The 26,518-nt window shown below is 46.0% G+C and overlaps 1 protein-coding gene across 1 annotated transcript in view; it reads right to left on the minus strand.

The window, feature by feature from the left end:
- Window positions 1-26,518, minus strand: part of tmem178bb (transmembrane protein 178Bb) — a 387,449-nt gene that overhangs the window by 274,433 nt on the left and 86,498 nt on the right. Inside the window, exon 2 of the mRNA XM_072269423.1 lies at window positions 16,472-16,585. Coding sequence (XP_072125524.1) covers window positions 16,472-16,585 — 114 coding nt within the window. The remainder of the gene's footprint in view (window positions 1-16,471; window positions 16,586-26,518) is intronic.

A 26,518-nucleotide genomic window follows, 5' to 3' on the forward strand; every position in this document is an offset into this window, starting at 1 on the left:
ATATATTATTTCTGTTTTTGGCATGATTTTTAATCTATTCATATACATATACTGTAATTGATTTACTTCATTTATTTATTATTATTTTATTTTGTTTTTCTTCTTCGATATTATGTATTGCATTGAACTGCTGCTGAACAGTTAACAAATTTCATGTTACATGCCGGTGATAATAAAACTGATTCTGACATATACACACACCACACTTGGCATGTGGCCAAGTGGTTAAGGCATTCGTCTAGTGATCTGAAGGTCGCTAGTTCGAGACTTGGCTGAGGCAGTATGTTGTGTCCTTGAGCAAGGCACTTAACCACACATTGCTCTGCAACGATACCGGTGCTAAGCTGTATGGGTCCTAATGCCCTTCCCCTGGACAACATTGGTGGTGTGGAGAGGGGAGACTTGCAGCTTGGGCAACTGCTGGTCTTCAATACAACCTTGCCCAGGTCTGCGCCCTGGAAACCTTCCAAGGCGCAAATTCATGGTCTCATGAGACTAACGGATGCCTATTTTGATATATATGTATATACATACACACACACTCATTTATACATTATATATATAGTAATTTATAGCTAATTTTATGTATTGCACTGTACTGCTGCTGCAAAACGATATTTTTCACGACATATGCCCGAGATAGTAAACCCGTCTGATTTTGAGCCTGTTACCTGATGCTGTAGGGAAGACAGAAAGTACTCACTTGCCCCACACATTCCCAGCCCACCTCCCACAGTGGATTCCCACAGGTAGAAACGACAGGGCTGACGGACCCCTGCCTGGGAACCAAGTCAAATTCAATTTTTTGTCATCTGCACAAATACATGCCTGCACAGGTTCAATGAAAAACTTGCAGCAACATCACAGGCACGTAGCATCCGATAAGTAACATTGATAAAAATATATATTTATTAAGCACAAATTATACACAATTTTTACAAGAGCACAATTAGAACAAATCAAAGGATTTTAGTGCACAGTGGTCACGGCGTTGTTAAATTGTATTGTTTACGTCTGTTCGGGTTAATTCATGAATTGAATGATCCATAATAATTTGCTGTATAAATTAAATCTTACATGCGTTTCAGTTAGATAATTTAAGCAGATTACTGTAGTCCCTAATTTATTAAATTAATTTTAAAACACTGATTTAGCTCCTTTTCCAGCCTCAGTCTGATCCAGCCCATGGGAGACAATGAGTACGCAAAGAGAGTCAACAGTCTTTGAGTGAACGGGGCTGACACAGTAGCAAGGGCTTGGCTTGGCCGTGTGAGAAATTAGTGGGTTATAAGCCATTCCAGAGAAGCTGCTCAAATGTCTTGACGGGTGCTGTTGTGGGAGAGCTCCATTGTCAGAGATGGAGTTCGCAATTAAACACAGCCTTCTCTCCCTCCACCGCACGTTCGTACCCTGCCATTGGTGGCAAGCATGGGAGCGTAGCGGTTAGTGTAATACCAGGGACCCAGATTCAATTCTGCCACTGTCCGTAAGGAGTTTGACCGCATGGGTTTTCTCTGGGTTCTCCAGATACTTCCTACGTTCCAAAGGTCAATTGGTCACAATGCCTCACCGGGTCAAAAGCGTCTCTTACCATGCTGTGTTTCCAAATAAAAAATAAACATCTCAGCCGCTTGTGAGGATCCCAAGATATTATTCCAAGAACCATCCTGGCCGTTAAAAATCGGCCAGTTATATTTCCAGAGCAGATTATCTGGACATTAACACAGTGATTTGTCTTTGAACAAACCATGTTTCCTACCACATGACAATGACTAAAATAAACGTCCCATACTTTGGGACTACTTGAAAGATGCCACGTATCAAAATCAGGTTTATGATCACTGGAAGCTGTCGTGATATTTGTTCTTCCGAGGCAGCAGTACGGTGCAAGATGTAAAAATTACTGTGAGTTACACAAAATACATAAATAGTGTAAAAGAGGAATAGTGAGGCAGTGTTCATGGACTATTTAGAAATCTGATGGTGGAGAAGAATCTGCTCGGAAAATGTTGACTGCATCCTCGGGCTCCGGTACCTCCTCCCTGACGGCAGTAACGAGAAGAGGACATGTCCCAGATGGGGAGGCTCCTTAATTATGTAAGCTGTGTTTTTGAGGCACAGCCCTTTGAAGATGTCCTTGATGGAGGGGACGCTTGTGCTTGTGATGGAGCTGGCTGAACCTACAATCCTCTGCAGCCTCTTTCGATCCCGTGCATCAAAGCCTCCCTGCCAGGCGGTGAAGCGACTGGTGCCGTTGCACTTCACAAACGAGTGCCTCGCCATTGGGGATGCTGGATTAACACCACAGGATCGCGGGGAACAGAAGGCAGCTCTTCTGTTTACTGGGCTTGTTCCAGCTGTTTTAAAGAACTGCCAATTCATCCCACTCTCTACACCTCCCTCGCTGTTTCTCCCTTTCAAGTATCGATTTTTCCCCTTTCAAAATCTACAGAACAGTCAGCCTAGATAATACTCCATCATTCTGTACCAAGTCCTCACCGTCCCTCAGGACCTCTGCCGACTGCATTAAACACAAGTCCTGTCTGTTACTCACCTATTGTTAATTGCTCCACCAGGACCCTTCCTGAATTTGAACACTTCTATTAAACCTCTCCACTAACTATCGCTGTTCCTCCGCATGAGCGGAGAGATTCGTTTGAGTTGGTTCACGGCTCGAATGGTTGAAGGGGACCTATAAACAGTAGCAAGTGAAAACGGGGCAGACACGGTTGCAAGCATGCCTGCCCTCGCGAGAAGGTAGTAGGTTCAAGACCCATTCCAGAGAAGTTATCCAAATATCGCAACTGATGTTGCCGTGATGTCGAGAGAGTGCTGCATTGTCAGAGGCGGCTTTCCCAATTACCCGCAGTCTTCTCCGTCTCCACCAAGCAACTGCACCCCGCCATTTGGCGGGGGGAGAGAGAGCACCGTAGCGTAGCAAGTAGCGTAATGCTATTATAGTGCCAACAACCCAGGTTCAATTCCCGCTGCTGCCCCTAAAGAGTTCGTACATTCCCCGTGACCACACGAGTTCCCTCCCAGGTGCTCCGGAATCAATGGAACCCTTCCTAAATTCAAACACCTCCACTAAAGGTACCATTAACCTCCACCTGAAGGAAAACCATCGCTGTTCTTCCACATGAACAGAGGTTAGCTTCCCGTCCCAACACCAGCAATCCCAGCAATCCAGGGGGCAGTTGCAGGGTAACTGGGTGATCGCAGAAGGCAAGTACACAAGGTTATCAGTGCCAGCTGACAGAGGATATTTTACTTGGGCCGCATTAAATGGGTGCTCTATTAGAAGGCTTGATTTCTTCAAACGCAGAATTATCATATTAGAGCAGCTGGGTGCCATTCAGATTTAAAGCAGTTTTCAATACAGAGCTGATTCTGCAGCTCAGTCTGTCAATAAGGCAATTCATTATTTTAAGCCGATAGAAGGCGCCCCTCTCACTGGATCCCTGCTCATTGTTTCCATCCGGTCCTGTGAGGTGATATTTGGGTGGTGTCTGTTCCCGAGGGGACACGGACACACACACACACACACACACACACACACACACACACGCACGCAGTTAGGAGGGGCGAGTTAACGAGCGTCCCCTCTCCCTGACTGATCTTCAGCCGACAGGGTAGAGGTTGAGGAAGAGCCCGCACAGGGCTGGAAAAGGAGCCCCTGGAAGGAAGGAGGCCGAGGAGATGCTTTACAGAAACCTGATGGGATGGACGCATGGGAAAAGAGACAATGAGCAAACGACAACAAACGCTGGAAACACTCAGCCGGTCAGGCAGCACCCGAGATAGGGAAACCCAGCTCGTGCCTCAGGGGACAGGTAGCGAACCTCTGACCCACACGCCCAAGATGGCACACACAAAAATGTTGTTGATATGTAGCATGCAGTGCTGCCACTCGATTCTTCGGATTGCTTCACTTATTTCAAGCAGAACAACAAATGCACATAACAAAGCAATATGATTCCGCCTTTTTGTTTAATAAAGTCCATAACTATCGTTACTAATTAATTAATCAATGACAATCTCTGCTCAAAAATACCATGGCACCCGAAGGAAAACTTTTAGAAGATTGTCACCAATTTGGGCGCATGTGCTCAAAATACGGGAACTTTAACCAGAGTTGATTCCACTCAGGTGGCTGAGTTGGTGATGCTTATCTAAGCTTTGGAATTGGGACCAGACTAAAGAGTAAATCTCTACACAGATAGTCATTCTGTTTTTGTGTATCTCATGTCTACATGATGGTGTGAGCTAGAGGGGGACTTGTGACTACCAGTGAGGCCGAGCTGAAGAAAGTAAACTATTGATGAAAGTCCGGCCAAAAATATGGACTGTACTTTTTTCCATAGATGCTGCCTGGCCTGCTGAGTTCCTCCAGCATTTTGCGTGTGTTGCTTGGATTCCCAGCACCTACAGATTTTCTATTGTATGTTATAACCTTTTTGTCTTTTCTAACTCCAGCCTCTACCCCGTCCCCTATCTCCCCTGCTGGTCCTGGCTGTAAAGCCAAAGTTAAGTAATGGAGTGGAACAGCACCCTTTCTTCTACTGGATGTGTTAGTTTGATTACGATCTTGCTCTTGTCGCGTTGGCATATGCTTTCAACACAAATCCCATTAGCAGGCAAACTGAGTAGTGCAGATACAGGGAGATTATAGTGGTTGACCACCTTTTGTTGGGTGATGCTACTCAACATAAACCCTGACAAACTAGGGTGAGGTGACCTAGTGGCAGAACCATGGTAGGAAAGCCTAACCTCAGCAATAGGAGGATCTCTGGCTCCAAACTCCTGAGGCATTTGAAGAGGCTTCTATGACTTGATAGGGGTTGTTAATTGGGGTGGTGAACCTGTGGAATTCATTGCCACAGACGGCTGTGGAAGCCAAGCTCTTCTTCCACCACCTCCATCTCCATGCCTACATCTTCGGCAATGACTCTCCAGCCTGCACTGATGACCCCTTTCCCGTGTTCAACCCTCCTCCTCTTCCTGGACATCCCATTCTAGTCTTCTGCCTGCTCTGGAACTTTTCATTGCTAACTGCCGACAAGACTGCTCTCTGACAGAAGGCCAATAGGTTGATTGCCTTCCAGAGAGTTTGGCCACTCGTGGGACAATCTGCTGGGTGAGGTCTCCATACAGCTGCTGGCCTTTTGGAAGGGGTGTAGATGAAATCCCAGATTCTCGCAGTCAATGTGAGTTGCCCCAGTTCAACTAGCAGCTGGCATACAATGCCCAAGGGGTGGGAGCCATGCCAGGCAGGTGGGCTGCTCTCTGCTGTGGATGGTGTCAACCTTCGGGTGTGTTGCTGGAGCTACGTCTGTGCAGTGATGGGGAGAGTGTCCCATCTGAGCCAGTGTGGAGTTGGGGTGAGGAGAGATTAGCAATGGGATGAGGTCTGAGTTTAGTAATTCAGAGTAACATCTCTGATCCTGGCTCTGGCCAAGGGTGACCACTTTGCTCCTACCCCCACAACAGCTGGAAGAGTAAGGAGGAAGAATCAGACAGATTTAAAACTGCTGTTATCCAAGGGAGGTGGCCAAGTGGTTAAGGCATTGGACTAGTGATCTGAAGGTCATGAGTTCGAGCCCCAGCCAAGGCAGCGTGTTGTGTCCTTGAACAAGGCACTTAATCACACAGTGCTCTGTGACGATACTGGTGCCAAGCTGTATGAATCCTAATGCCACTCCCTTGGACAACATCGGTGTCGTGGAGAGGGGAGACTTGCAGCATAGGCAACTGCTGGTCTTCCATACAACCTTGCCCAGAGTGAAGACTTTCCAGGCACAGATCCATGGTCTCACAAGACTAACGGATGCCTTTACTATCCAAGGTAGGTAGCTGGACTTTCTGTGAGGCAGTGCCTAGTATGTGTGCCACTAAGGTCTTTACCATGTAGCTATCTGAATGTGGCCTGGGTCTTACCTCAATTGTGCATGGGCTCAGCATCCTTGCTCAACTCCCTCCCTCCACCAAAGGACAACTAATCTGCCCTTGCAGTTACAGCCAGAGAGGTCCTCATTGTCACCCTCTCCTACCTCAATATCCCAAGACAATGGTGCATCCACAAGAGGGTTAATTTGTGGAGGATACATTGAGCCACCATAGAGCTCAGGGCCTCTCTTTGCTGGGTATTCTGGTGGGAAATGGAGTGAGACTGTTATTATAGATGCTGTCACACAGCTCCAGAGACCCAGGTCCAATCCTGACTTTAAGTGGAGTGTGCACATTCTCCTTTTGATCCATCTTTGTGTGTGGTTTTTCGTGGATTCTGTTGTGTTTCTATGTACCTACGGTGAATGCACTATACCTACTGTATAGTCATCAAAGATCTCACCATTAAAGGAGTGGACATCATCATCGGATTTCGATGGACAACTGAAGAGAGAGAGCAACTGTGAATGCCCACAGGAAAATAAATTGCAGGGTGACATACGTGCTTGGGTAAAAAATTTACTCTGAACTTTGGTCACATGGGTTTCCTTGTGAGGAAATGGAACACCTCAAGGAAATGTACATTGCCACAGGGAGAACGTCCAAACTACACACGGGTGCGGCTGGAGATCAGGACTGACCCTGGATCTCTGGATCTGTGAGGCTGCGGGTCTACCAACTAAATCACCACAATACTGGCATACCACTGAGCTCAGGGAGTTTAGATGATAAGTCATTGCCATTGCTTTCTTCTGATAGCAGGGGCTGTGAATGGAGGGAATTTGCCACGGGGAACACCACTGAAGGAGCTGACCCGAAATTTAACTTGATTTCTCCCTCCTGACAATTGCAGAGTCTTCTCTGAATTTTCTACTTCCTTTCAGATTTCCAGCATTGTCCAGGAGGAAATTTCTTCAGGTGGAGAATTCCAAACATCACTAGCCACTAGGAGAGGCTTTTCTATGTGTCAGACTTAAATTGCTCCCCATTCATTTTGTAGCTACGTCCCCTTGTTCCTGACTCTCCCACTAGTGAAATGAGTTAGATCAATGCCTAGGTGATGCCGAGCCAAAGTTTTATGAACATTTGAGAAGGGAGACAAGAACCACCTGTTACCTACACCACTAGCTTCATCCAACAGGAAGCTGAGTCTGAAACAGAAGTGCAATCGTAACTTCGCACTTACTGGAACACAGATTTATTGGAAATTGCTCGATACTATGAACTTGTTTGACAGTCTCTTGGGGTGAATAGGGACTTACTTCCAGTTTCTATGGGTTCTAAGGTGACTGATGAGGCCCACAACTGCCCTCAGTGTTCACTTGGTGGAGGACAAGCAGTGTTGTGTTCGGCTTCAGACTGCTATGGTGTTTATGGACTTAGGGACTTGGACTGTGTTATCTTTCTTGTGTGACTGTGTTTTACTGCTGTCTTGTATGTGCTATGTGTGCCTTGTGCTCTGCGGACAGCGGGGGTGGTGTGTGGCCTCAGTTGTAGCGAGGACTAGGCCTCCGGTCGTGGTGCCACCTGTTTGAGGGAGTCCAGGGGAAAGGTGATGATATTGGTGCTGCCCTCTAGTGTTCATTTGGCAGAAGACAAACTATATTATGTTTGACTGTGGACTGCTGCAACGTTCATGGACTCAGGGACTTGGAGAATTTGTTTTTGTGTGACTATATTTTACTGCAATCATACTGATGTATGGCCTTGAGACTCTCAATACTGATCACACTCATGCCCAAGGACATGCCTTCTTCTCATTACTACCAACAGAGAGGGGATACTGGAGCCTGAAGACCCATCAGATTTCTAAACAGTCCATGAACCCATGAACACTACCTCCTTTATTGAGGTATTTATTTGTTATTGTAACTTCCAGTATTTTTTTATGTCTTGCACTGTACTGCTGCCACAAAACAACAAATTTCACAACTATGTCAGTGATAATAAAACTGATCCTGATTCTAGCTCTGAACGCTCTTTAACAAGACCTTGTTCTTTGACAGCGTCTCCTTTCTGGTCACCTTTTTACCCTTTCATCCTCTCCACTTTCTTGTACCTAATGAAATGGTCACTGAGTGTACGTAGCCCACCCACTTCAAGGTTCAACATGTTGTGCATTCAGAGATGGTCTTCTGCACACCACTGTTGTAATGTGTGGTTATTTGAGTTACTGTCACCATCCTGTCAGTGTGAATTAGTCCGGCCATTCTCCTCTGACCTCTCTCATTAACAAGGCATTTTCACCACAGAACTGGATGTTTTCTTTTGTTTTCCACACAGTTCAATGTAAGCTCTAGAGACTGTTATACATGAAAACCCCAGGAGATCAGTAAATTCTGAGTTACTCAAACCACCCCATCTGGCACCAACAATCATTCCATGGTCAAAGTAACCTAGATCACATTTCTTCCCATTCTGATATTTGGTCTGAACAACAACTGAACCCCTTGACCATGTCTGCATGCTTTTACACGTTGAATTGCTGCCGGATGATTGGCTGATTAGATATTTGCATTAATGAGCAGGTGTACAGGCGTACCTCATAAATTGGCAACTGAGTGTACTTATTCTGTAATTCAAATCCTCTTGCAATAAATCTTGTCTTCAACTCTTTGCCTGCTGACCAGTAGTGCTATCAAGCAAGTAATAACACGTGTTTAAAGAGAATTTTTCCCCGTCTTGTTCCTGCATCTTAAAGGAGGAAGAGATACATTGCCACTCTCATCAACACAAAAGGGGAGATTGAGCACACACACAACAACTGGTGTTACAATAGTTACATATTAAGATTAGTTGCCCTTGCTATTCACAGACACAGACAAAGAGAGAGATAAAATGGAAACAGGCCCTTCAGCCCATCGAGTTTGCACTCACCATCAACCACTCATTTGTATTTATCCTACCTTAATCCCATTTTTAAAATTTTCCCCCAGTATTCTGCCTCCCACCTACGTGCTAGGGGCAACTTAGAGGCCACTTAACAAGCCGACCTTCATAATTTTAGGATGGGGGAGGGAATTAGAGCATGCAGTCTCCCCACGGACAGTGCCTGAGATCAGAATTGAACCGGGTCTCTGGGGCTGTGAGGCTGCTGAGTGACAGCGACACACCCCTCCCCGTCCCCAGTGCACTGCTTCATGCCAGTGTGTGTTACCCACTTGCCTGGTTTCCTTGGCAACAACCTAAAGGTGTCTGTTTAAGCACCGTTTTCCCCGGGAAAGATTTCTGACAGCTGTAGCGTCTACGCTTGCTATTCCAAGATCCTGACAATCAGACTCCCACTGGATCTGATTGCATCAGAGGTGAAAATGCAGGAATTAATGGTGAAGTGTTTCTTAAATCTAGAGCCTCTTGACTCAGTACTTCTGCAGCTAGTCAGCAGGAGTGTGAAATCCTGGCAGATTTCTTTGAAATCCTTAGCAGCATTACACAAACACACCACATAAATAGGACCTTCAGCCCACCAAGTCTGTGTCAGCCATTAAACACCCATTTATCTCTCATTCTCCCCACATTCCTATCAACTCCCCCAAGATTCTATTCCACACACTCAGGACATTTCACAGTGGCCAATTAACCCACCAATATGTATATCTTTGGGATGTGGGGTGGTAGGGGGGAAGAAGTTGAGAGCAGCAGCAGCAGGAAATCCATGCAGAGCCTGCAAACTCCACACGGACAGCACCAGCGGTCAGGATCGAACCCGGGTCTCTGCGCCTCAAGGCAGCAGCTTTACCTGCTGCGCCACCGTTCCTTGTTGTGTGAAATTCAGTTCAGGATCTCTTTGACAGAACTCAAAGGGTGGGGCCTTTAAACTCTAACACTGGGTGAAATTCAGGAACCCAGGTCAGTTTGCTTCCTGCTGGCTCGAATTGCTTAGGATCAAGGTCTGGTTACCGAATTTAAAAAAAATTCAATCAATAATATCACTGGGAGGCATGGAATTTATAAAAAACACATCTATTAAAAGTGACCTTCTGAAACAATTCTGGCTGGCTGGCTACAAAGACACAGTGTGATTATCATAGAGTCTCAGGCCTTTCTGCCCATTTCATCTATGCTGAGCAAGATACTCATCTAAAATAGTCCTATTTGCATGCACTTTGCCCATATCCCTCTTATTCCTATCAACAGAGCTGTCCAAATGTCTTTTAAATGTTCTTACTATACCTGCCTAAGGAACCTTCTCTGACAGCGTCCATATAGACACCATCCTCAGTGTGAACAAGTTGCCCCTTGGGTCCCTTTTAAATCTTTCTCCTTTCAATTTAAACCCATGCCCTGTAGGTTTTGATTTTCTGGGGAAAAGACTGTGTGTGTATTCACTTCCTTTATGCCTCTCACAATTATATACAGCCTTATAAAGTCACTCCTCAGTCCTTCAAGGATTAACATCCTAGTCTGTCCAAACCCTCCCTATATTTCAATAGACAATAGGTGCAGGAGTAGGCCATTTGGCTCTTCGAGCCAGCACCTCCATTTACTGTGATCTCGGGCCCTCGAGTCCTGGCAACATTCTCATCAAATTTTCCTTCCACTCATTTCAACTTAATTACATCTTTCCTAAGGTAGAATGACCAAAACTCTACACAATATGCCAAGTGTGACCTCACCCACGTCTTGTACAACTGCATCATAACTTGGTGCCCTGACTGATGAAGGCTTGTATGCCAAATGACTCCTTCACCAACCTATCTACATGCGATTCCACTTTCAGGAAACCATATACTTGTGGTACTAGGTCTCTCTGTCCACCAGCACTTCCCTGGCCCCCACCATTCGCTGTTAAATTCCTGCTTTGATTTCCCAACATGCAACACTTTTCACTCAGCTGAATTGAAGCCAGTGGCCATTTCTCAGCCCACTTTTGCCCAGTTGATCAAATGATCACTGTAACCTTTGATAACATTCTTCATGTCTATATCACTACTTATTTCAGTCCTGATGAAGGGTCGTGGCCTAAAACGTTGACTGGTATTCCTCTCCATCGATGCCTCGTGACCTGCTGGGTTCCTCCAGCGTTTTGTGCATGTTACTTTGGACTTCCAACATCTACAGAATATCTGTGCTTACCACTTATTTCAGCGTCACGTGGCAATGCCTTGTAACATTCCCATCCAAATCTTTAATATAAATGACAAACAACAACGGGCCTAGCAGCAACCTGAGGCACACCACTCATCATTGGCTTCTGATCTGAAAAACAACCTTCTGCTGTCACCCTCTGCTTCCTACCATCAATCCTGCATCCAGCTCGCTAGCTCTCCCTGGATCACGTGCAGCCTAACCTTCCAGACCATGTGGAACTTTGTCAAAGGCCTTGCTAAGGTCCATACACACAACATGCACCACCTTGTCTACATCTATCCTCTTGGTTTCTTTTGAATGCTGACTGCAGTTTAAAGAATGAGCAGGGGGAGGGGGTTCTAATTGCGAATGGCCTAGACAGAGTGGAGGTGTAGAGGATGTTTAGAACAATGGGAGAGTCTAGGACCAGAGGGCACAACCTCAGAATAGAGGGACCTCCCTTTAGAACAAGATGAGGAGGACTTTCTTTAACCAGATGGTGGTGAATCTGTGGAATTTGTTGCCAGGAATGCCTGTGGAGGCCAAGTCATTGGGTATATTTATAGTGGAGATTGATAAGTACTTGATTAGTCAGGACTCCGGAAGAGTAAGACGAGGGAACACATACCAATCCTCAGAGAGGGACCAGAAGTGGAGAGAGTGAGCGGCTTCAAGTTCTGGGTGTCAAAATCTCAGAGGATCTAACCTGGTCCCAACATATCAATGCAGTTATAAAGAAGGCGAGACAGCGGCTATTCTTTATTAGGAGTTTGAAGAGATTTAGTATGTCAACAAATACACTCAAAAACTTCTATAGGTGTACCATGGAGAACATTCTGACTGACTGCATCACTGTCTGGTATGGGGGTTTGCGGGGGGGGGGGGGCTACTGCGCAGGACGAAAAGAAGCTGCAGAGGGTTGTAAATTTAGTTGGCTCCATCTTGGGTACTAGTCTACAAAGTACTCAGTATATCTTCAAGGAGCGGTGTCTCAGAAAGGCAGCATCCATTATTAAGGACCTCCAGCACCCAGGGCATGCCCTTTTCTCATTGTTACCATCAGGTAGGAGGTACAGAAGCCTGAAGGCACACACTCAGTGATTCAGGAACAGCTTCTTCCCCTCTGCCATCTGATTCCTAAATGGGCATTGAACCCTTGAAAACTACCATTTTTTAATACACAGTATTTCTGTTTTTTGCTCGATTTCTAACCTATTCAATATACGTCTACTGTAATTGATTGATTGATTGATTTTCTTCTTCTATATTATGTATTGCATTGAACTGCTGTTACTGAGTTAACAGATTTCACATCACATGCCAATGATAATAAACGTGATTCTGATAGAGGTGGAGGACCAGTTTGAGAAAGGACAGAGGGCCGATCCTCACACTGTAGGTGAACCTCGGCCTGACACGGGACAACCCAGAATGGACACAGGTGGGCGACTGAAGGAGGCCTTTGGATGGACTAGGAGTTCTCACTCCAACACTAATATCCCTCACCTCACAATTCCATCACTTTCTCTCTCCCAATCTACATTCTTCGATAGCTGTTGGATCCAAATGCTTGCAATCCAAAGGTTCATCAGAAGTCAAGAATGAGGCACAAGACTTTTTGCTTAAAGTCTTTTTATTAAGTGTTACTAGAGCAAAGGAGGAGGAGGAGAGGTGTCAAGAGAAACATAAAAGAGAGGACTAAATGTAGTCATGGTTACGAGACTAGAGATACCAGTTAACAAATAAAATAGTCAGATTCAAGTAATGTGTAATCACCATTGAAACTAAGAAGTATTCAAAAAAATGCAAAGGGAGCTGTACCGTAATTACTGGAAAACTCACTGAACAATTACATGTATATAGGTGATTATATAAAAATACAAGCAAGCATCGGGAAGTTAAGCTACAAGGGGAAAAAACAATTCTACAACCCAATCCTACATAGTGATAACACGTCCTTTCCCCGTCTCACTGCTTCCCCTTGCCTTATCCCCCTCTGCTGCACCCCATCACTCAGCTTCCACCCTTTGTACCACCTTCCTTCTCTTGTCCTCTTGCAACTTCCTCTGTTCTAAACAATTCAACCCCATCTCAGCCAACGTTAATGAACTGGTCCAGCCCACCTTCTTTGCTCAAGCTGTCCATGATATCTACCCTTGATGCTTTCCCGACCAAGCTAGAGATACAACATAGAACCCATTATCCACCATCATCCACCCATTACACTAACGCTACGTTAATTTTACTTTTATCGTCGCCACTTTCCAATCAGCCCTGTGAGTCTACTATTCACCCACATACTAGGGCCCATTTACAGCCGCCAATCAACCTGCAAGTATTTGGGAGCTCCGAGGAAACTGGAGCACATACAAGAAGTCCAGACAGCCACATGAACTTGCAGACTCCATACACAGAGAACCTGAGGTCACGATTGAACCAGGATGTCTGGCATTATCAGGCAGGGCTTGTCTATCTGAGTTATCGTTCCTTGTCTCACCTATCTCACACCTTCATGGAGTCATAGTGCACTACAGCACAAACAGGCTCTTCAGCTCATCTAGCCTGGGCTGGCCTGGCTTTCTATCCAGTCTCATCTACCTGCACCAAAACCACAGCCCTCACTATCTCTCTCAACCATTTACCTTTCCAAATTTCTCTTATATGTTACAATTAAATATGCACCCACCATTTGTACAAGCAGTTCATTCCACACTCGAGTGAAGAAAATCCTCCTCTGTTTCTCCTTAAATATTTCACCTTTTACCCTAAACCTATAACCTCTAGTTTTAGTGTCACCCAGCCTCAGGGGAAAAGGCTTGAATGCCTTCACCTCAACCATTTTAATTAACTTGGCGAACCCACGTGGTTACAGGCCCTTCCGGCCCAGCGAGCCCACGCGGCTACAGCCCCTTCCAGCCCAGCGAGCCCACGCGGCAACAGGCCCTTCCGGCCCAGCGAGCCCAGCGGTAACAGGCCCTTCCGGCCCAGCGAGCCCACGTGGCAACAGGCCCTTCCGGCCCAGCGAGCCAACGCGGTAACAGGCCCTTCCGGCCCAGCGAGCCCAGCGGTAACAGGCCCTTCCGGCCCAGCGAGCCCAGCGGTAACAGGCCCTTCCGGCCCAGCGAGCCCAGTCCACACAATTACAACCATGAGACTAATTAACCTACCAACTGGTACATCTTTGGGAAGTGAGAGGAAACCAGAGTACTCGGAGGAAACCCACGCAGTCACGGGGAGAACGTACTAATTCCTTACAGACAGCAGCAGGAATTGAACCGAGGTCACTGGCACTGTAATAGCACTATGCTAACCGCCACACTATAATGCCATCCCTACTGAAATCCCCATACCCCTTATAATTTTATATATCTCTGTAAGATCTCCTCTCATTCTCCTGCACTCCAGAGAATAACTTGTTCCACCTTTCCCCGTAATTCAGGCGCTCAAGTCCGATGTTTGGTGACCTAAGCTGGCTGTTTTACTAACTACACTTCAGCTTTGAATCCTCAGACTCACTGTCCCACCTCTGGAATGTCCTGTAGCCCTACTTCTAAATGTTTGCTCTTCTGTAACTGTCAGTTTTAACCACTCTCCCAATGGCAGCCTGTTTTCGACTTTAGAGATCCTTAAAACAAGCTTTTCCTCATCAGTCCTCACAGCTCCTTGTGTAGTTCAGGGTCAAATTTTGTCCAAGTTATTTGCAAAGCCTATAGATGACAAGGCATCTTATCAGTGGGCCCACAACAGAGCCAATCACGCTAAAGGTCAGTGGTATGTCATTGCCCCAAAGCTTTACTCAATCTTTTTCACTACAACATTGCACTCCCTCTCTAACAAGCTTCCTACAGGGATAAAGCACATCTGCAGGACTAATAGGAAATGGCTCGGCTGAGGTCACTCTTCCACAGCCAAGGTCACCCCAACAGAATGCAGATAGCACTTGCCTGTGCGCATGTTCAGATGCTGAGTTCCAAGTCAGCATTCACTCATTCACCAAAGCATTCATGAAGACTGGCCTTACACTCAAAATCCACAAGACCAAGGTCCTCCTTCAGATTGGCCCGGTTATACATCACACTCCTCCACCCCTACCCACTCATGAGCATTAAGACCCTAAAGCGTGTGGACCATCTCCCACACGTCAGGAGCCACCTGAGATTTTTTTTTATTTGTACAGTTTGTCTTTTGTACATTGGTTGTTAGTATTTGTTTGTTATGGTTTTATTATTGCTTATTATTTTGACAATGAATTCACTTTGACTTCCTGGCCGAGGCAGATACTGGAGATGAAATTCTCCAGTGACTTCAGACATCTGAGGGCTAGGGCGTGCAAGATCTCAAATCCAACACAAAGCACTTGCTCTACCGAGCAGCAGAGATCTGTGTCCTCCTGAATACTTTGGAGTCATAACCTACATAAAGCAGGGACCTCAAAGAGAAAGAAAGATGTCTCAAATCATTTCAGTTCTCTGAATGTACTGGCAGGGTAAGTGAACCAACATTGGTGTCCTCTCCAAGGCTACGTCCCCAGTACTGAGGCCAACAGTTACAGACAGCTGGGTAGATCATGTCCAACACCAGACTCCTGAAAAAGTCCCACATTCTGACCTCTCTTAGGGGAAGAGATTACCAGGCAGAGGGAGGAGAAGGTTCAAAGATGTGCTCAAAATCCTCTTGAGGAAACACAACGCTCCCGCTGACTCCTGGGAATCCGTGCCCCATGATTACTGAAAGCAGGAAAGAGACATTCCGGATCGTACTGAGGATCAGCTACCAGGAGCACACAGAGGTTCTGTGTGAGCATTGCCACCTCACACACCTCCCTCATCGGACGCCCCCTGCCCCACCTGTGGAAAGGTCTGCAGCTCAGGACACACAGGACCAGAGTCACCCTCAATCCGGAGAGACTGCCTGCGAAGAAGGCCCTATCTCCACAACAGGTAATCGAAACTGCCCAGTATATCACTGGCACCAGCCTACCTGCCATCAAGGACACGTATACAGAAAAGGGCCAGTAACACCATGAAGGATCCCACACACCCTGCTCATGGACTGTTTGTCCCACTCCCATCAGGGAGGAGGCTACATAGCATCCATGCCAGGACCACCAGACTCAAAAACAGTTACCTTCCCCAAACAGTCACACCTCCACCTACGAACTCCATCACAACTTTATTATTTCCCGCCAGTCACCCTATGGACATACAATCAATCTATGTACAGAATCTATCTTATGTATTTATATTTATTTTATGCTTATTATTAACATGTTCTTTATCTTTTTTGTGCTGTATCAGATCTGGAGTAGCAATTGTTCCGTTCTCCTTTACACCTGTGCACAGTAAATAACTTTAAACAATTCTGAATCTTCTCCAAACAAGCCACAGAAATCCCATCAAATACAGACAAATCTCAGCCTGTGGGAACAAGATAAGCACAAGAGTCACAGACTTACGCAGAGAGTGCCACTCGTCTTGCCGGATGGTTTTTGTGATGTTGTATGAAAGGTTTTTCGGAAGGATTGCTGAGGAGTAGTGATACTTGATTGGCGTACACCTGTCTATTTCACCTGCCGGAAGGAAAACAAAGGGTATTAGGTACACTTTCAAACACATAGCACAGTATTTCTCCTGCGTAGCTCATTGCAGTGGGTTCCACTAATTCCACCACGCCACCCCCCCCCATCAACACTACCCGCTTCCTCTGTGCTTTCGTATCTCCCAACCATTGGTATACAGGGAGATCTGGCTGCGCGTGTGTGACCCAGAAGTGTCGCACAGAGGTACAGCAAAGGCCAACAGAACGCTAGGATTCATAGTAAAGGGGGCGATAGAGACAGTGGTAACACATACAGCTGAGTCTCCAGACTTAGGGAGTGGTCTGCCTGTCAGACATCACACAGAAGTTTCACTATGTTTTTTTGCATGCAAGATGAGGAGACTGGGTCTATCCTCTCTACAAGTAAGTATGATTGGAGTCTTGTTGGAGGAGAATTGATAGGGTAGATGTTCCCCCTCTTAGCAGGGTCTGGGAGTGGCCAACACAGTCTCATGGACCTGGAGTTGGCCATTTACAACTGAGGTGAGAGGGACAGGACAGAGAGTAATGCGGTGGCCATGTACACCTATATCAGTACACCTATAGAAGTGATGTGATAAACGAGCTGGAAAAGGTCCAGTGCAGCAGGAACAAGAGAGAATCTGCAGATGCTGGAAATCCAAGCAACACACACACACAAAAAGTGCTGGAGGAACTCAGCAGATCAAGCAGCATCTATGGGAAAAAGTACAGTCGAAGTTTCGGGCCGACCCCCTTCGGCAGGCTCCTGCATTCTGTGTGTGTTGCAATGCAAAAAGAAGATTGGATTTAATGTGATCAGTAACCAGCCACTCAAAGTTCTTCATTATTGTTGCGGTCAGTGCCACTGGATGGTATTCGTTGAAGCAGGCTACCTTCTTGTTGCCCTCTTGGGCACTGAGATGGTGGTGGCCACCTTGAAGCAGGTGGGGACAGTAGACTGTTGATGATGCCTGTTGGAACCTCTGTTAACTGGTCTGTACACTCCCTCAGCAACCGACCAGGCATGTTATCAGGCCCCTCAGCTTTATACGGGTTGATCCTGGAAACCGGCATAAGCACCGGCCTTTTGGGCCACAAGGCTGGTGACAGACTTTAATCTTTTTCCTGGTTAGGGTCTTCCACACGTCAGCCCTAATGCCTGCTCCTCGGGGGAGGGGGAAGTATGTCTTTCCATATGTCAAACTGAGCATAACAGGCATTCAGCATTTGGAAGAGAGGCGTCACTGTCAATGCTTAAAGCCTCTGCCCTGTCACCCTAAACCTGTGGCCTCTTGGTTCTCAATTCACCAACCTTAATTAACAGTCTTCAATGCATTCACCTTATCCATACCCCTCAAGATTTTATACACCTCTGAAAGATCACCTCTCAGTCTCCTACCCTCCAAGGAATAAAGTCCTAGCCTAGCAAAATTCTCCCTATAATTAGGTCCCTCAGGTCCTGACAATGTCCTTGTCAATTTTTTCTGCACTCTTTCCAGTTTAACACCTTTCCTGTAGCAGCGTGAACAAAACTGAACACATTACTCCAAGTCCAGTCTCACTGTTCTCTTTTTTGCTGTCTCTCTTTGCCACTTTATCTTTTTGTCAACCTATCTTTCTTTCCCCCTCTCTCCCTCTTTACCCATCCCCCCACACACACACACTTCTTGCCTCTCATTCTGAGTCTGACAGTGTTTGAAGCCAAATTTCTTATTAAAAAAACACACCTAGATACAAGCCATGAACACAAAAGATTCTGCAGGTGCTGTAAATCCAGAGTAACACACACAAAATTTTGGAGAAAATGCTGCAGGTCTGGTACCATCTATGGAGGGGATTAAAGAGACAAACACCCTGAAATGTCCCTGACCCTCAACATCGGCTCATTATTCCTCTCCATGGATTCATTGAGTTTCTCCGGCATTTTGTGTGCGCTATCCTAGATCTAAGCCTCATCACTGGACTTCAGCTCCAGAACAGCCTCATCACTCTCAATGTTTGACCTCCATTCTGAACACCACTTCACTGGGCATTCGGCACAGCTGTGGAAAACACTAAAGGGTGAGCCTCAGTTGTGTGCATTGGCAAAGTTATTCCACACCAGTAGGGAATGAAAGCAGTGAAGGCCAAGGATAGTGATTAAGAGCAGGACTTCTGACACATGACATCCGCTAGGGACAAAAGAGAGGGCATCCAAATAAAACCAGGCTCCATGTTGAGAGTGCAGAGGAGGTTTACCAGCGTGTTGACTGGATTAAAGAGCACATCTTATGAGAGGTTGAGTGAGCTAAGGCTTCTCACTTTGGAGCAAAGGAAGATGAGGCAAGACTTGAGAGGGCTGTACAAGACGATAAAAGGCATAGATGGAGTGGACAGCCAGCGTCTTTTTGCTGGGGCAGCAATGGCCAATACCAGAGTATCTGCTTAAGGTATTTGAGGAAAGTTTATGGGAATGTCAGAGGTAAGTCTTTTTTAATAGGGATATAGGAATATAGGCATGAAATGCTCTGCTGAGGGTGCGGGAGAGGCTGATACATAAGGCACATGGATGAAAGGAAAATGGAGGACTACGTGGGAGGGAAGGATTAGATTGATCTTGGAGTAGGTTAGGTCGGCACAATGGGCCAAGGAGCCTGTGCAGTGCTGTGATGTTCTATGTTCTGTGCTGCCTTTCACCCTGCTCAGCTTTCACATCAAACACCATCGTTAAGCCAGACTGATCTTTATGTGACGACCCTCCCCACACTTATGCGTTGACTCCTAGTTGTCTTGCTCGGATGAGCTAGAAATCCCTCAGGCATGGAACGGGCCGGCCATTACTTTCGGAGGAATAATAGGACGTGCAAGCCTGGAAGTTTGGACAGGTACTGCTCCAGCAGAAACTGACTGATGACATTGGATGCTGGAAGCTCGGGTCCACCTCAGACACCAGTTTGCGCTAACATGAACACATAATCACTGTATTATACAACACCACTCTCACCAATGTAGCTAAATATAGTAATGAATTTGAGGGCAGTTGTTAGAAAAACAATGGAATTCACTGCCCCAAGCTAACACCAACTGAATGCTTAATTATTTAAGGAAGCTTGAAATATTTATCATTTTAGCTTTTGGATTAACAGGCAGTTTCCTGCATTCTTCCTCACCCATCTCACTTGCCTCATTGACAATGTGCATACATCAGGATGCTCTTCACTGACTATCTGCATTCCACACTATCATCCCCTCAAAAGTCATCGATAGGGTTCAAGACCAGGGTCTTCAATACCTCCTTGTGCAACTGGATCTTCGATTTCCTCACTTGGACTGGCAACAACATTTCCTCTACAACCTCCATCAGTACAGGTGTACCACAAGGCTGTGTGCTTAGCCCCCTGCTCGACTCGCTTTGTACTTATGACTGCGAGGCTAGGCGCAGCCCCAGTGCCATATTGACGTTTGCTGACGACACCACTGTCAGTGGCCGAATCAAAGGTGGTGACAAATCAGCATTTAGGAGGGAGATTGAAAATCTGGCTGAGTGGTGCCACAACAAGAGCCTCTCACTCGATGCAAAAGACTCAGAATGCTGGAGGAACTGAGGAGGTCAGACAGCATCTATGAAAATTAATAAACAGTCAATGCTTTGGGCCGGGACCCTTCTTCCGGACTGGAAAGGAAGGGGGGGGGGGGAAGGCAGAATAAAAAGGTGAGGGGAAAGGTAAAGGACTGGAGAGGAAGGAATATGACAGGAGAGGAGAGCGGACCATGGGAGAAAGGAAAGAAGGAGGGGCACCAGGGGAGGTGATAGTCAGGTTAGAAGAGGTGAGAGTCTAGAGTGGAGAATAGAAGAAGAGAAAGGCTGGAGGATTTTTTAAAACCGTGAGGAGAAAATGATGTTCATGCCATCAGGTTGGAGGCTATCCAGGTGGTATATGAGGTGTTGCTCCTCCATCCTGAGTGTGGCCTTCATTGTGGCACAACAGGAGATCATGGACGGACATGCCAGAATGGGAATTAAACTGATTGGCCACTGGGAAATCTCATTTTTGGCAGACGGAGTGGAGATGCTCGACAAAGCAGTCCCCCAATTTACAACGGGTCTCACCAATGTAGAGGAGACCACATCGGGAGCACCAGACACAATAAACAACCCCAGCAGGTTCACAGGTGAAGTGTTACCTCACCTGGAAGGACTGTTTGGGGCCCTGAATGGAGGTGAGGGAGGAGGTGAATGGGCAGGTGTATCACTTTGGCCACTTTCAGGACTAAGTGCCAGGAGGGAGATTAATGGACAAAGGAATCATGGAGGGAGTGATCCTTGTGGAAAGCCGAGAGAGGTGGTGCAAAGATGTGATTCGTGGTAGGATCACTTTGGAGGTGGCAGAAGTCACAGAGACTGATGTGTTGGATGCAGAGTCTCATGGGGTGGTAGGTGAGGACAAGAGGAATTCTATCCCTGTTAAGGCAGCAGGAAGATGGGGTGAACTTGGATGTTTGGGAAATGGAGGAGATGCGGGTTAGGGCAGCATTAATGGTGGAAGGAGGAAAACGCCGCCTTTGGAGGAGGGGGGCATCTCTGATGTCCGGGAGGGGGAAGTGTCATCCTGGGAACAGATGCAGTAGAGGTGAAGGAACTGAGAAAAGGGAATAGCGTTTTTACAGGAGACAGGGTGGGAGGAGGTATAGTCAAGTTAGCCATGGGGATCTGTAGGTTTATAAAAGATGTTGTTGGACAGTTTGTCTCCAGAGATAGAGACAGAGAGATCAAGAAAGGGGACGGGGGTGTCAGGAAAAAAAAACTCTCACTCAATCTCAGAAAAACCAAGGAGCTGATTATTGATTTCAGGAGGAAGAAACCGGAGGTCCATGAGCCAGTTCTCATTGGGGGTTCAGAAGTGGAGAGGGTTAGCAACTTCATATTCCTCTGTTTTATCATTTGAGAGGATCTGTTCTGGATACGGCACCTAAGTGTCGTTATGAAGAAACTAAAGCAGTACCTTTTTCTCAGAAGTTTATGAAGATTCTGCATGACATCTGAAACTTTCACAAGCTTCTACAGATGTATGTTGGAGGGTATATTGATTGGTTGCATCACAACCTGCTATGGAAGCACTGATATCCTTGAATGGAAAAAGCTATAAAAAGTAGTAGATATGGCCCAGTCCATCATGGATAAAGCCCTCCCCACCATTGAGCACATCTATACAGAGTGCTATTGCAGGAAAGCAGCATCTATCATCAAGGACTCTCACTATCTAGGTTATGCTCTCTTCTCACTGCTGGTTTAAGCCCAGTTTATACTTCTGCGTCAAATGTACGCCGTAGGTACGGCATAGCCGCGTACTCTACATTGTACTCTACGCCGAACCCTATGCTGTAGCCTAATGCGCATTCTCTCCCAAAATGTAACTACGTGTCACGGCGACGTAGGCCGCAACAACTGTGACTGGTCTGCTCGGTAGCATCACATTTCCTCCTACGCACTTCCGTTTGCTTCTTCTTCTCCGCCATTTCAGAATTGAGAGAGAAGAAACTCCTGTTCAACATTTATTAGCTCCAACTCCAACATGATGCGCTCAGTTTCAATTGCCATCGTTTGAAGTACAGGAAAAAACTCAACACAGTGGCATAAAAACCCCACCGCCAACTAGCGTTTTGGCGGTGAAATGCAGAGCGACACAGACACACCAATGCACAAATAAAAATGCTCACAATGGCATAGGCCACATGCATAGGCTACAGCATAAGCCGTGGTATAGCCTGTACGCACAAGTATAAATCAGCCTTTTGGAAAAAGGTACTGGAGCCTCAGGACTCCCACCACCAGGTTCAAGACAAGTTGTTACCCCTCAACAATCAGGCTCTTGAATCAAAGGAGATAACTTCACTTGCCCCATTGCTGAACTGTTCCCACAAACTATGGACTGATTCACAAAAACTCTTCCTCTCACGTTCTCAATATTTATTGCTTATTTATTTATTATTATTTTTTTCTTTCCTTTTGTATTTGCACTGTTCGCTGTGTTTTGCACATTGGTTGTTCGTCCATCCCGTTGAGTGCCATCTTTCATTGATTCTATTGTGTTTCTTGTATGAACGGTGAATGCCCACAAGAAAATGAATCTCAGGGGTGCATATGGTGACACGTGCACTTTGATAATAAATTTACTTTGAACTTTTGAACATTGGTTACAGCACCCAGTCTACTGTAAGGACTCAGATCTTCTTCCAGACTTCGTCTGCTGCTCAGCACCCTCTGCCTAAGCTGGGAATGACACTCAACAGCAATCCACAGTGACAGATTTAAGGAACACATTGTAGCAGAGATGTACAGTATATAAGCACTGCACAATTCCCACTCAAATCCGTGGAAGGAAAAGGGAGGAGGAGGGACACCAGAGCAACGTGATGAGTGAGTGAGGTGAACAGAAGGGGTAAGACGGGAGAATGGAAAAGCAGAGAAGGGGAAGAGAGGAGAAAATTTCTTCCTTCCCTTTCTCCCGTGGTGCACTGTATTCATATTAGATTCTTTCTTCCTCTTGCCCTTTACCTTTTCCACCTATCCCCCCTCCCTACCCACACACCTAACTCTCACCTGGTCTCAAACGTCACCTGCCAGCTGGTCCTCCTTTCCCTACTTCCATATTCTGTCTTCTTCCCCCTTCCTTCCCAGTCCTGATGAAGGGTATCACCCCACAACATCAACTGTATATTCCGCTCCATAGATGCCGCCTGACCTGCTGAGATCCACTAGCACTTTGTGCAAAATATTGTTGCATCTTGACTCAACTATTCCAAATGATTCACTGACTGAACCTGCTCGCCCATCCACCAGCATCCATGAACCTAAGCTAGAGCACAAACGCTGCTGCTATGTGCTAGGTCACCCATTGATGACCCTACAATGATACACTGCCACTGTTTTAAAGTCCTCCCCCTTGTCCTCAAACCCCTCCGTGCTGTCTAACTCTGAGAGACTGACAGTACAAGTGATGGTCGCACCTGCTGAGAGAGGGCGGGTGTGGAGTTGTTATTCTTAGTTCATGGCAGCTAATGCCTGAAGGACGGGTAAACCAAAAGAGATGAATGAGAACTGAGGCGTAACATTTAATAAACTTGTAAGCACATTTTTGACAAATGCATAAATACCAGAGAAGAATAATGGGGAATTTCAGTTACCTTTTTGTTATTCAAGATACAGTCAGTTCAACGGCATAGATGACAGATAATTGTTAAATTATCTGCATGAGAATCCTATTTAGTCAGTATACAGCAGGCAGGTTCCAGATTTAATTTTTTTTGGATTGAAGCTGGATAAGTGGACGGAGTATCAGTACTAATCACAATTAAGTTAGAATTAGCATTGTAATGGAAAATGACGGAGATAAAATTGGAGCAGAAGATCTAAATTGTGTTAAGACCAAATCTACAGGTCTGGAAAATGTCCATTCAGAAATCGGATGGCCGAGGGGAAAAAGCTGTTCCTGAATCATTGAGTGTGTGCCTTCAAGTTTGTGTTCCTCCTTCCTGATGGTAGCAATAAGAACAAGGCATGACCTTGGTGATGGGGGTGCTTAATGATTTACACACCTTTTTGAGACTTTGCTCCTTGAAGATGTCCTGGATACTATGGTGGAGGGAAATGGATAGACAGAAGAAAAGAGTTATGAGTGATACAATGAGGACCAAGAGAAACTGAATGACACAGGTGGTGTTGGGGACTACTGAGGTCGAGTGGTGACCACTGGTGGATCATTCCTTGAAGGCTGTTTCAGAATCAGGTTTAATATCACCGGTATAAGTTGCAAAAGTTGATGTCTTTGTGGCACCAGTACAATCCAATATATATTAGATGGGAACCAGTTACTAGAAGGTAAATCAGTACTGAAGCAGTGGGAAGTATTTAGGGAAGAGTCACGATCCAGGAAAACACCTCACAGAAAGTTTACGAATACAGACATCCCACCTCTCCCGGAAATTCCAGGAGTCTCCCGCATATTAATAGTCGCTCCCTGATGCCCGCAAATTATACACAATGTCCCAGAAATTGAATATTTTGAGAGCGAGCGTGAGAGAACAGCGCGAGACGGTGAGCGCAAGAGCAAGAAAGCAAGCACGAGAAAGCGAGCGCAAGTGAGAGCGACCACGAGAGAGAGCGTGAGCGAGACAGCGCGTGCGTGAGAGAGAGCGAGAAAGTAAGCGCGACAGAGAGCGAGAGAGCGAGCGCGATTGAGAGCGACCACGAGAGAGAGCGAGAGAGCGCGCGCTCGAGAGTGAAAAAGCAAGCGCGAATGAGAGCGACCACGAGCGAGAGAACGCGCGTGATAGAGAGAGAGCGAGAGAGTTCCAAAAAAAGTCAGAGTGGCAGAGTGTTCCAAAAAAATATAAAACGTACTTCACCCCAGACTACACTAAAGTGTACCCCTGCCTAATAGGGGTCAAAAATAATGACAGTGTTGCTCGCTGCACTGTTTGCAACAGTGACTTTTCTATTCCCATGGTGGGTTAAGACTGTAAAAGTCATGTTCAGGTGAGTTTAACATGTGTCATTCGTTCATTAGCATAGCTAACGTTATTTAAACTAGCTGGCCAGCTGCTAAGGAGCTACTCTATTGCAGACATCCCACCTCTCCCGGGAGTCTCCCACAAATTGATGATGCTACCTCCCTGAAATGAGTTTTTGCAGGGTGGGATGTCTGCAAATATGAAATCCCTAAGAACCTTCTGTATGCCAAGATGCTTTGAAGGCAGAATAAAGTAGACAATGGAAGCGTATGTCAGATATCACAGGGTCAGTATAGCAGAAAGCCTGGGGAGAATAGAAAGTGCTGAGCTGAAACTAGAAGGGAAAGTAGGAAAGCCAAGGGACAGCATGAAAAACTGCTGACAAGTAAAATCAAAGAAGATCCAGTAAGTCCAATAAAATCTGGTAAAATTCACTGTGGAAGACACTTGCAGTATGTCAGAATTTTGAGAGTGAGAGGGGACAGAGGTGAGTGTAGTTGCTATTCCTAAGGAGGTGGTTCTTGGGAAGAAAAGAGGCCTGAAGGTAGATAAGTCACCTGGGCCAGGTGGACACCCCAGGGTTCTGAAAGAATTAGTTGAAGAGATTATGGACGCATTAGTAGTGATCGTTCAAGAATCACTAGATTCTGGCATGGTTCCGGAGGACTGGAAAATTGCAGATGTCTCTCCACTCTTTAAGAAGGGAGGGAAGCAAAAAACAGAAAATTATAGGCCAGTTATCCTCACTTCAGTAGTTGGAAAGATGTTGAAGTCCATTGCTAAGGATGAAGTCTCAGAGTATTTGGAGGGGCATGATAAAATAGGCCAAAGTCAGCATGGTTACCTTAAAAGGAAATTTGGGCCTGGCAAATCTGTTGGAATTCTTTGAGGAAATAACAAGCAGGATAGACAAAAGATAGTCTATTGTGGATAGTGGATATTGTTTACTTGAATTTTCAGAAGACTTTTAACAGGGTGCCACACACGAGGTTGCTTACAAGATAAGAACTCATGTTATTACAGGAAAGATGTTAGCATTGATGGAAGATTGGCTGATTGGCAGGAGGCAAAGTGTGGGAATAAAGTGGGCCTTTTCTGGTTGGCTGCCTTTGGCTGGTGGTGTTCTGCAGGGGCCGATGTTGGCACCACTTCTTCTCACGTTGTATATCAATAATTGGATGATGGAATTGATGGCTTTGTGGCCAAGTCTGCGAATCATACACAGATGTGTGGAGATGCGTGGAGGGGCAGGTAGTGTTGAGAAGCAGGAAGGCTGCAGAAGGACTTGAACAGATTGGGAGAATGGACAAAGAAGTAGTAGATAGAGGAAAGTGTATGGTCATGCACTTTGGTAGAAGGAATAGAGTCACAGACCACATTCTAAACAGGGAGAAAATTCAGAAATCAGAGGAACAAAGGGACTTGGGAGTCCTTGTGCAGAATTCCCTAAAGG

Source organism: Mobula birostris, chromosome 9 (assembly GCF_030028105.1).
Source record: "Mobula birostris isolate sMobBir1 chromosome 9, sMobBir1.hap1, whole genome shotgun sequence".
Lineage (NCBI taxonomy): Eukaryota > Metazoa > Chordata > Chondrichthyes > Myliobatiformes > Myliobatidae > Mobula > Mobula birostris.